The 12,139-nt window shown below is 46.6% G+C and overlaps 1 protein-coding gene across 2 annotated transcripts in view; it reads left to right on the forward strand.

The window, feature by feature from the left end:
* Positions 1-6,932: 6,932 nt before the first annotated feature.
* The window catches only part of ACSF2 (acyl-CoA synthetase family member 2), a 31,400-nt gene continuing 26,193 nt past the window's right edge, over positions 6,933-12,139 (forward strand). Inside the window, exon 1 of one of the 2 annotated variants that reach the window (XM_065909144.1) lies at positions 6,933-7,164. In XM_065909144.1, the coding sequence (XP_065765216.1) occupies positions 7,037-7,164 (128 nt within the window). In that variant the 5' untranslated portion in view covers positions 6,933-7,036. The remainder of the gene's footprint in view (positions 7,165-12,139) is intronic. The other variant, XM_065909143.1, reaches the window with a different exon arrangement.

Below are 12,139 nucleotides of genomic sequence, written 5' to 3' on the forward strand. Positions count from 1 at the left end.
GACCCCATGGACTGTAGCCTGCCAGGCTCTTCTGTCCATAGCATTCGTCAGGCAAGAATACTGGAGTGGGCTGCTATTCCCTTTTCCAGGGGATCCTCCCGAACCAGGTATCAAATCTGGGTCTCCTGCATTGTAGGTGGACTCTTTACCATCTGAATCACCAAGGAAGACCTTTGCATAAGTCTATATGTTGTGTAAGAGCTTGGGAAAGGTACAGAACATCCATATTTTTAACCTTACTTACCTTGAACATCTGTTACAGGTGCATGTATTATAATTTTGTAATAAATTACAATGAAGAAAAGTTTACTATAAATAATGAATGAATGAATAAAATCACTATAGGTTGGAGACAAGGTTGACATCAAGTCCTGGTTCTGCCAACTTTGGATACATCACCTAATCTCTCCAATCCTGGATATCCTCATCATAAATTTCCATCTATAGAGGAAGCTATATTTTCTTTCTTTTTTTTTTAGGAAGCTCTATTTTCAATAAGGATTAATTTAGAAAAAATACACAAAGTTCTCAAAGTTCCCTAGAAGACACTTAAAAAATAATTCCTATAAAACCAACCAACTCTTGCATGTTCCCACCTCCTCCTTGCTCATGCCATTCAGCTTAAAATGTCCTTTCCTTCCTCTCCACTATCACCATTTTTTTCATCCTTTAAGGCCCAGTCTGGATGCCACCTCCTCCAGAAATCCTTGTCTGACTACCCTGACCAAAAGTGACCTCTTTCCACTGATGACCTATGGCTTCCCTGTGCCCTTTGCATTAGAATTGTTGGCAGGAATAACAATGATTGAACCACAGGGAGTCAGCTGGAGAGCTCAGATGAATGTCCTTGCTAATCAAAGGCTATGCTATGCTTCTGTGCTGATTCTGTCTGTGTGTGATGCCTGAAACTGCCATAATGAAACCATCAGGGATTACACTGCCTCTCCACTGAAAGTGGCAGAGGGATTAGCTTGGGTCATGGTACCAGCATTTGGAAGCATCCTGACATACTGCCTAGGCCTTGAATGGCCTCACTTCTTGGTCATAGGGTTTGAATACCACCAAATGGAGATTCTTTTTCTATTTATATCTCCTACTATATATAGTAGGCATTCTAATAATATAATTTGAGTCATTTGTTTGACTCAAATCACTCAAGATATACTGAGTACCTACCACATACCACATGCTAGCTAAAAGCATGCTGGAAACAAAATCCATAATCATTATACACTCTGCCTGCCTCTCTGATAGGCTCTGCCTTGCCTCCCACAACGCCCAAAAATGTAGTCCCATAACAATGCTAACAACTTCCAGAATGTATGTGTTCCCTGTCTTCACATATATTTTCTCCATACCCCTGTTTATCGACTCTGCCCCATAACATCCCATTAGCCGTTCACAGCTTCCCCTCCCAGTCCTGTCTGGGGTGGCCTGCATAATGGTTCCCAAAGTTATCCATGCCCTAATCTACCTGGAACCTGTGAATATGCTACCTTATATGGCAAATGAGACTTTTCGGATATAATCAAATTAAAGATCTTGCAACAGAGAGATTATTTAGGAAGTCACCAGTGTTCTTATAAGGCAGAGAGAGACTGAACATAGAAGAGGACCAGGCAATGTGACTAAGGAGGCAGACATGAGAGTGAAGTCTGGAGCCAATAGAAGCTGAAAGAGACGAGGAACAGTTCTCCCCGGAATATCTGGAAAGAACTAGCCCTGCCAACAGCTTGGTTTTACTCCAAAAGACTCACATCAGACTGGCCTCCAGAGCTGTAAGAGAATAAATTTCTGTTGCTTTAAGCCATTAAACTTGGTAATTTATTCCAGTAGTGTTAGGAAACTAATACACTACTCACTCAGCTCAGACCTCTAAGTGACCTTCGACCACACACTTAGAGTAGGTGCCTGTCCCCTGCGCCCTTTTCTCACGGCACTGGCCATACCACATGCCACCATCAGTCTCAGAGCTGGTGTTTTCGGCTAGACAGTGAGCTCCCTGAGCGCAGAACTTTGTCTTATTCATATCTGCAGCCTGAGAGCCCACACTTGGCAGTATCTGATGGACACTCAGTAAATGTCTGTTGAACCAGTGATTGAGTAAAGGAAGATAAATTAGATTTGGTTTGATAACATTGGGTCTTATTCAAGACTTGACAGATAACTTTAGCTCTTGAGTTTGACCCAAGAAAAATTAAAAATTACATAATCTAAAGAAAGATTTTTGTCCTATACTCTTTATGAAAGCAAAGCTTCACAACTTTTGGCAATTGCTGGAACTGCAGTTTCTTTAGTTTTTTCCATTCTGAGCTGTCAGCAAGAAAATACTGATTGTCTAAGATCACAAATGTCTGTGTCTGCCATCAACTATTAGTTGTGATCAAAATAATTTTTACTTTACACAGCAGTTCAAAATGAGTTCCTTATTTTCACTTTCAGTTTGAAAATCAGAAACATTGTTTTTAGAGCAATTCCTGTTAACTTTGTCTTTTGTTTGCTTTGTTTTATTTTTGGTATTGGCTACTGGATCTGATTGGCAGAGTATAACCATCAAGTCACTGTCATCTCTTCTTTCAAGATGAAAACTCCCTTCCTCATCCTCCTCTTTCCTCTTTATGTGGCTGCCAGTAGTCTCTCTCCTCCCCCCCCCCCCCACCTACCTTTCCTTCATGACTGCAGCATCTCTTATTAGATAGTTCCCTTCTCAGACTTATGGTGAAGAAATTTCTTTGAAAAAGACATTTTTCATATACTACTTGGAAACAGTCATTTACAACAGAGAGCTCTGATAAACTACAGCAGAGAAAAGAACTTTCCTCAAGGTCATTGAGAGGAAAAGCAAGTGCCCATGTAACACTTTGCTACTTGCTGAGAACCTCGGGAAACACGCTGGGCTCTGTAAATGATCCAGTCAGGGTGCCTCCCTTGGGCCGTTAACAACAACAACAGAAAAATTATTAAGAGAAAACATGTATACTGTCTTAGGAAAAAAAAGAGAGAAAGGCTTTTTTTTTTTTTGAGAAAGGCTTTTTTATCAAAAAGTAGTAGTATTAGTAGTATAATCACATTGTTGGTGTAACCATCACAGCCACCCATCTCCTAAAGTTTTCCATCTTCCCAAACCAAAACCCTGTACCCATAAGTCCTTCCTCCCCCTCCACACAGCCCCTGGCAACCATCATTCTACTTCTTGTCTCATTGAATCTGACTACTGTAGATTCCTTATGTAAGTGATCATATAGTAATTGTCCTCATCATACTTGTTGTGCAGTCCAACTCTTTGCAATACCATGTAGCCTGCCAGGCTTCTCTATCCATGGGGTTTTCCAGGCAAGAATACTGGAGTGAGTTGCCATTTCCTTCTCCAGGGGATCTTCCCAGACCCGGGATCAAACCTGCATCTCCTGCCAGGGACACTTCAATGATCATAACTAGCACACCTTAAATATTGCTACAAGGATAATGCTGGTAGCATGAATCAGAATGTCCTTTCTTTATAAGGCTGAATAATATTCTGTTTTACACACCACATTTTGTTTATCCACCCATCCATGGTCATTTGGGGGTGTTTCTGCCTTTTGGCTGTTGTGAATAATGCTGCACTAAATACTAATGTAGAAACATCTTCTAGAGTCCCTACTTTCAATTCCTTTGGGTGCATACCCAGAAGTAGAGGGCTTCCCTTGTGGCTCAGCTGGTAAAGAACCCGCCTGCAATGCAGGAGACCTGGGTTGATTCCTGGGTTGGGAAGATCCCCTGGAGAAGGGAAAGGCTACCCATTCCAGTATTCTGGCCTAGAGAATTCCATGGACCATATAGTCCATGGGGTCACAAAGAGTCGGGTAGGACTGAGTGACTTTCACTTTCACTTTTTCACCAGAAGCAGAATTGTTAGATTATGTGATAATTGTTCTTAATTTTCTTGAGGAATTGCCATGCTATTTTCCACATCCACTGTACCATTTTACATTCCTACCAGCAATTGTTCCAATTTCTCTATATTTTTACTAAAACTTGTTGTTCTAGTTTTTTGATAGAAGCCATCCTAAAGGATGTGAGGCAGTAACTCACTGTGGTTTTGATTTGTATTTACCTAATGACCAGTGATGTTGAGTACCTTTTCATGTGCCTATTGGCCATTCAGACATCTTCTTTGGAGAAATGTCTATTCAAGTCCAAAGGGAATCATCTGCATTATTATAATTGTTTGTTTTATCTTCTATTATTTATCTCTAAACAATATACTTATTCAGCCATTTCTTGATTTTCTGTTTAATAGGTAAGACTTTTCATTCTCATCTTTTCTCAAGTCTTTCTAATATAGTTTTATTGCTATTTTTGTACATACACTGTTGCTTTGTACCTTTAAATGACATACTCCTTTATTTCATGTTCCATTATCAATAAACACAGGATTCCCTGACACCTCAATTTATAAGGTAAGAATATCTAAAAAATAAAAATAAATTAAAAAAAAAAGAATATCTGCCTCCACTTCCATCTCCTATTTCTTACCTCTCAGCTACTGTCAAGAGTGACTTCCAAGGTTTGGAGCATTTACATTCTGTAACATTCTGTTACATTACAATTAAGTCTTCTGGACTTTTTCATAGGTTGATGCTAAGAATTTTTTTAAAAAATCAACAAATGGTGTTTACAGTGTGAGACTGATTTTGAAGCACAGGAAGGGGAGGGAATTGACAAAGAGGAAGGAGTAGGGCTTTCTCAGGACAGCCAATGGCATGAGAAAAATCATAAGGGCCATAAATCATACAAGTCATGTGCAACACAAGCAGATATGCTTGGATCAGGCAGAAAGCTCCCTTTGGGGAGCTATGAGGACCTGAGCTGGTTGAAGGAAGAGTGAGGAAAGGTGGAGGGCCTGGATGGCCAAGGTGCCCAGCTCCCTTGCTCACTACTCCCTCACCGTGACCCAAGAATTCTGATCACCATGATTTGCTTCCATCAGGCATTTCCGTATTCCTTTCCCCCAACCCTCCGCACCTTCCTTGGAACTCGTGCCTACTACAGGTCTCAAGGCTTTGCAGAGATGAAAAGTAATTCCTCCTCCCCCCAAAAAGTTTGCAATATACCTCATGGAGAGGAAGGTGTCAGAGTGCAGACACAGAAGGAAGAAGATGCAAAAAGAAACTACCCAACACTGAAACCTGGTCTGTGCTACTGTACTCAATGATTACCCTGGCCCTCTGGGTGAGATTGGTATTATTCCCATTTTAAAGATGACTGAGGCTGGAAAAGCCCTGTGACTTGCCCAAAGCCTCAAACCAAGTATTGACAGAGCCTTGGTCTGTGCTTCTTGTGCCCACTTTGACCTTGGGCAAGTAGCTGAACCTCTCTGGGTCTCAATTTCTTTATCCATAAAAATAGAGACACATTCCAAGGCATTCTTGTTCTCTGTAGGTTGAGGTGAGGTGAGGTGTAGGTGTAGGTGAGGGCAGAAGATAATGTCCTTGAAGAGTCTAGCCTGGGGGGGGTACATCTTGAAATTCGTGGCTCTGACTCCACATCTGTCAGGGAAGTCAGGAAAGCCCAGTGTATGCAAAGCCAAGGCTGGAGCAAAGTTCAGGAAGGAACTCATCCCACCCTTCCCCCCAGGACTGTCAGAATAGCAAGGAAATTCCAAGGGCCTGCAAGGTCTCTACCTACTCTCCACTTCACAGGCCCAGAGAGAAGAAATGACTTACCCAGGGTCACTCAGCAAGCTAGTAGCAGAGCCTGCCAAGTAGGGCTTAGTACCCAGAACTGGGATACTCCCTAGGGCCCCACATTCCTTGTGCTGAGCCAGCAGAGTCTATGAGTTAGTCTGTTAGGAAGACATGTCCTTGCAAGTCCAGCTCCTTATAATCTGTGCCCTCAGTCTTTCTTCCTGCCCCATCCCCATATCACTGAAATGTGGGGACCCTCTACAGGAGCCAGGGTTTCAGGGGGTTCTGAAATCACTCTCAGGATCATGAAGAGGAGCAATGTAGTCTCCTCCTCACAGCCCCAATTGAGTCAAAGTTCCCAAATAAAAATAAAGGTGTTCTTAGGCCAAGTCCCACCCTCAGTCACAACCCGTTCTTCCTGGCCCGGTGTATATCCTTACCTCTGGGTCAGGAGAGGGGAGGTCACCCTGCCAGGGCCTTTCCCCCAGTGTTCTCTCCTCCTGCTCTGGAGGAAGGGTCACGGCTACACGGAGACACTGTGGACCTGGCACACGTGCCAGCTTGGTGTCCAGTGCCTCTTTGCCTAACCAGGTGCAGAGACGGGCACTCATCTTCTGGGCATTCTGCACCTTACATTCACACTTTGGAACAGCATGGGGAACAGGTTCCAATGCCTGAGACCACCGAGAGTAGAGATGGGAGACTGACGCTTGGGGTGTGGGGGTACCAACTGGAGCCCCTTCTGAAGCTGACATCTATCCTCAGCCAGTACTTGGGCCCGCCGGGGGCTCTGCACGCTTTGCCCCAGCTGCCTCCCCTCCCTCGCGGGCCCTCTCCTCCAGCTGGCATCGCTGGGAACGCGGGCTCCCCTGGCTTCAGGCCTGCAACCTGGGGCGGGCGAGGAAGGGGGGCGGTGGGCCCACACGTGACCCCCCGCGCCAACACGGCTCGCGGACGGGAGAGCGGGGGTGGCCGGGTCTGACCTCGCCGCGCAGCTGGCTGCCCCTCTACGAAATCAACAAAGTCTTGCGCCTCCAAACCCAGGCCCCTGGTGCTTGGGAAGGGAGACCTGCCTTGGGCAGCGGCCGTGGACGCCCGATCCGGAGGGAAATCAGGGCAATTCTTCGAGGGTGGGGGTGGGAGGGGGAGGGCTACGGGTCCAGGGGAAAGTGGCCCGCGAGCAGGCTCTCTTCCTCCAAGCCTCTCTCGGCCTCGCCTCGCCCCGCCCCGCCCGGCCCGGCCGGCACCGAGTTCTCTGAAACCCATAGGCAGAGGCGACCCTCCCGCCTCCCCGCCCCGCTCCGCGCTCGCCCCGCCTCAGCGCACTTTAAAAGTTTTCTCTGGCCGGGACGCGGGCGTCGCGAGCCATGGCTGTCTACGTCGGGATGCTGCGCGTCGCGAGGCTGTGCGCCCGGAGCCCGAGGGTGCTGGGGGCCCGGGTCGGCCTCCCCCGGCTTTGGCAGGAAGCGAGGTTGTGGGGCGTCCGTCCTCTCAGGTACGCGGCCCTGGAGGAGAGGGACGGGTCAGTCCCCTGGGAGGGGGTCTTGGGGATCCTTCAGAGCCTCTCTGGGGGCCGATCGCGCTCAGGCTGGGAGGTCCTCGGCTGCCCCACCTCCGGGTGGCACACGCGAAGGAGTAGGTACCCCCGCACCTGGCACTCAGGCAACAGGAAATGCTGGCCTGGCGCACGCAGACTTGTGGCTGCAGCTGGTGGCTGTCAGGGACCCTGCACTGACTCTGGGCTCTAGTCCGGGGCTTTAGGCTCTTCCATTGGTGGGCACATTGATGACCAGAAGTGGGGCCTCTAGCAGCCTGTCCTGAGGGGGAGGGGCAAGGGCAAGGCCTGTGCTCTGTCTCCAGGACACTGCCTCTGAGCTAGACCCCTTTCACTGATAAACAAGGGGACCTCCCACCCCATGTTGTCCACCCCAGGCCACCAAGCTCTGCGTCTCTGCTCTTCTCACCAACTGCTAACACTGCTTGGCTCCTTACTACTTACTGTCAGTTTTCTTCTGTCCTCAATGCAGAGGGTGGGATGGGGGCTGGCAGGTGGAGGATGTGCTCTCCTGCAGCGAAGTAAGTTCATGCTACCTCCTTGTAAGTCTGCAGTTGTGAAATTGTGTTGATTAAGCAGAACTGGGCTCCCACTGATATGATCAGTGGTGGCTTTTACCTTCAGCACCCAGCAGAGGGAGGCCTGGGCACCAGAGTCTGCCCTAACACCCACCCAGGCCACATACTAGGTCTGGGGTCAGGACACAGCTTTGAACACCAGGTGGAGTGTAGGCCGGGGCATGGAAAAGGGACAAGAAGCCGGAAGAGGTTTCTTGTCTGAGAGAACTGCTTGTTTAAGAAAACAAAAGGAGGAGGAGGGAAGTTGGAGGGAGACAGCAGACTCTTCTTGGGCTAGAGTTCCAAGATCACAATGTTTTGAACGTGCTGGTTTCTGAAGATGGAAAGCATATGCTGTACTTTAGGATCACCAGGCCTAATTTTCTGGGGAAACCCAGTGGCTCAAGGAGCGTCAACAGATGAAGAAAAAATTCTCCTCTAGCTTGGTCACTCACTACCTCCCAGTGCCTCCATAGGCAAACTCTGCCATGGCTAGCCAATAGCCTCCAAGCCTCACCTCTGGACTTCAGGGTGCTCCTTAGACTGTGAGGGCTTTCCTTATTTACTCTCCAAAGCGACCATGTTTCACGATGCTAGGTCAGGCCACCTTTGGCCACATGGCATTCTTCCTGACCTTTGACTTTATGTGTAAACAAAGCAGAGCTCTTGCCTGCTACAGGCTTACAATCACGGAGTAGGGGCAACCAGGCCTCAGAGAAATTCTGACTCTATCAGGTGGAGATCCATGTATCCAGAGAAAGATTTCCTGAGCATTTGGCCTAATTCTCTTACATGACTGCCACTCCCTTGTGCTTAAGGCCTCACCTACTGTCTGGTGCTTTAACCTGATTTTGTTCCTACTTTGCCCTTAAGAAACTCTCAAGAGTCTCAAGCATTCAACTGATATTCCTGAGAGCTTACACCATGCCAAGCACAAGGTGGATGCTGTTGCTACGAAAACCAGAGAACCCAGTCTTCCAGGAACTTCTAGTCTAGTGAGGGAGAAGATAAGTTAGCATGATTACTTCTCAGTGTTCTAGGTGCCATGGTGTGAAAAGCTCCCGGACTTCTGTACTTTACTGTTTCTGATCTGGTCACACACAACCTGCTTTCTTTTGTTCTAGGATTTGTTTGTTTATTTTTTGACTGTACTGGGTCTTCATTGCTGCACACGGGCTTTCTCTAGTTGCAACAAGTGGGGGCTACTCTCTAGTTGCAGTGTGGCGGGCTTCCCATTGTGATGGCTTCTTTTATTGGCCAGAGCACGGGCTGTTGGCTCACGGGCTTCAGTAGTTGCAACACATGGGCTCAGTAGTTGTGGGTCACAGAGTCTAGAACATAGGCTCAGTAGATATGGCGCACAGGCTTAGTTGCTCCATCGCATGTGGAATCTTCCCGGACCAGGGATCAAACCGGTGTCTCCTGCATTTCAAGGCGGATTCTTAACCACTGGACCACCAGGGAAACCCTAGCCTGCTTTCTTGCTGACCAACACCCCATGCCTGTTACTTATCAGATCCCCAGTTTCACCTGTTAGGAAAAAGTAAGAACTTTGAAGCTAGACTGCTTTGGGTTATAGCCCTGGCTCCTCTACCTACTTGCTACATGACCTTAAGTACATGACCTAACCTCGGAGCCTTTGTGGAGTTTGTCACTAATGCTATTGCTTGCTGGACTGACAAAGGCTTGCTCTTCTCAGTCTTTGCTTTGGGGCAAGGTTGGTCCCTGAGAACCTCCAGATGGGATCTGTGTAGAAATTTCAAGTGATTTGAAGGTAAGAGAGGAATCCCTCAAGAAAGTGTCCTCTTGCTTGCATCTGGTTCTCTCATGGCCAATTACCAAGATGTCAGCCTCTGCCAGGCCCAAGTCTAGCCCTTGGGTCTGCTGGACAGTCCCCTCTCCACCCAAGTCAGGGCGTCCAGAGTCTTTTTTCCAGAAGGAAAGAAGAAACTGTCCATTGCTCTCCAAACCTCCCTTCCCCTTGTCCACACACTTGCTTCCTCAGGGAAGGCAGATGGTCTAATTTGGAGCTTCAGGCACCTTGGAGGGCAGAGTTGATTGCTGATTCCTGGTGAACCTATAATAATTAAGTTTCCTTCAGACCTCTAAAGCTGGCCTGGGGCTGCCTGAGAGGCAACTGCCTCTGGGGTGTTGGAAGCACTCAGAGGTGGTGAAGACAGAGAGAACCATGGCTCAAGCCTCTCAGAATTGGGTGTGACCCTCACTGGGGGTGGCGGGGTGCCTCCAGTGACTCAGTGCTGGTGGTTGGGGCAAGGGTGTGAGTGGACTTCATGGAACACCCTCCAGAGGGATGACTGTAATCAGGTGGGACTGGTAGTGAAAGCTATAAAATGATGTCCCTGTATCAGGGGATTATATTAAGCTAGGAATTATTTTGGGTAGAAATCAATATATAAAAATATGCTTTTCTCATAATCTACCAAAGATGATTAACAAGTATTTGGTAATGATATCCCTACTCATTACTCCAGTCTAAATGTAATAATAGAAAATAAACTATAAACTGGGACATTGGACATTGTAATCAGTGAATGGTACACAATGTTACCTCTCCTGCCTTGCATGCAATCGGTATGCAATCTGCTGTGGAGGTGCAGTGGGGGATACAAGGATGAGTAAACTTGTTTCCAGAGACTTCTTTGCCTAAAAGGGATCTGCAGATAAGGATCACAGACCCACTGATTCAAGGCAGTAAGGGTGCTCAATCAAAGCAGGGAAGAATCTGATAGGTGGGAATGGGATTAGGTTAGACTTCCTAAGGAAGTTAGAATCTGAGTCTTATCCCTCCAGTAACAGGGCTGTGGTTTGAAGGAAGAAGCCTATATACTTGTATAAACCCTGGCCTGTGCTTGAACTCTTTAAACCCTGGGTATGAAGCCCTCCCAACATCCCCCACATTATTTATTTATTCAATCTACAAAGACTTTGGAACCAGACAGATCTGAGTTCAAAAGAATCACTTTCTAGCTTTGATACCAAGTTGAACTTAAGACTTTTGTTTTGTGTAAGTTTTGTTTTGTACTTGTTGTGAGAATTAAATGAGGTCACATAAGAAAATTCATAACCCGCAGCCTGGTGTTAAGATTTTCAGCCCACTGCATTGATGAAACTATGATACAAATAATACTTATGAAACAGTGGCTTTGCACATTCCTACAATGACCCCAAGGCCCACAGGTTAGAGCCTTGCCTGGAGAGTAGGAGGAAGACAGTTCTAGCAGAGGCAACTGGTTGAATCAAGCTGTGGCTGCTCTGTGTTGGCAGACCTATGCATGCTTATGCCGAGTGCTAGTATAAAGGGCTGCTTTCCCCCACCCCCGATTATAAGCTGAACAAACCAAAGTACAGAATATAGTTTCATCACTTGAAGGGGCCTTGCTAGAGGACTGTCCTGATAAATGACTGGTACCACTAACTCTGCCAAGTGCCTCTCCCTTTAGAAATAAACATGCTGTTTTTCTAGTTTAGAATTCATGTTCTGTGAATCTCGTTGGCATGTATGTGTTTTTCAGCTTAGCAGTCAGGTGACAGGAAAGCAAACACAGCCTTACCACTTTTAGTTCAGTATGGCTTTAGGCAAGTCCCTCAACCTTTCTGGACCATGGTTTCTTTGTAAAATAGACCACTTGGACAAGAGGCACTCTAAAATATTTCTGTAGACATTTTGTGATTTCCAGGGAGGTTGGGCTTTGAGCCTTGGATCCCTGAATCCAAGAGGGCTGTGGTCGAAGTCTGAAGCCTTCATACTTATATGAAATCTTAATTGTGCTTGAACCCTTATGAACTCATCCTAACCTCTGGACTCTCTGGTTTTCTCTAGTCCTCTGTGAGTGAACAGAAAACGTTGAGGGTTTTGACCCTAGAAAGCAAAGATCTACACCTTGTATGTGGGGTTTTCCTGGTGGCTCAGATGGTAAAGAATCTGCCTGCAATGCAGGAGACATTGGTTTGATCCCTGGGTTGGAAAGATACCCTGGAGAAGGAAATGGCTACCCACTCCAGTATTTTTGCCTGGAGAATTCCATGAACAGAGAAGACTAGTGGACTATAGTCCATGGGATCATAAAGAGTTGAGCATGACTGAGTGACTAACACTTCCACTTTCTTTTTCAAACTGTGTGTGTACCTTAGTGATACCACCAAGGGCAAATGTTCTGAATCAACCTTCACCCTTGACTTCTGTCTGCTTTCCCCAGTAGCTCGGAACAGTGGCCCAATGGAAAATCTGCAGCATAGATGCCTCCCGTCCCCGAGTATTTCAGGCTGTCGAAAATGCCCTCTGTCTTGAGTTCACTGGACTCAAATAATAATTTCATGTTTACTTTCTCTACATACAC

The sequence above is a fragment of the Muntiacus reevesi genome, chromosome 18 (assembly GCF_963930625.1).
Source record: "Muntiacus reevesi chromosome 18, mMunRee1.1, whole genome shotgun sequence".
Taxonomy (NCBI): domain Eukaryota; kingdom Metazoa; phylum Chordata; class Mammalia; order Artiodactyla; family Cervidae; genus Muntiacus; species Muntiacus reevesi.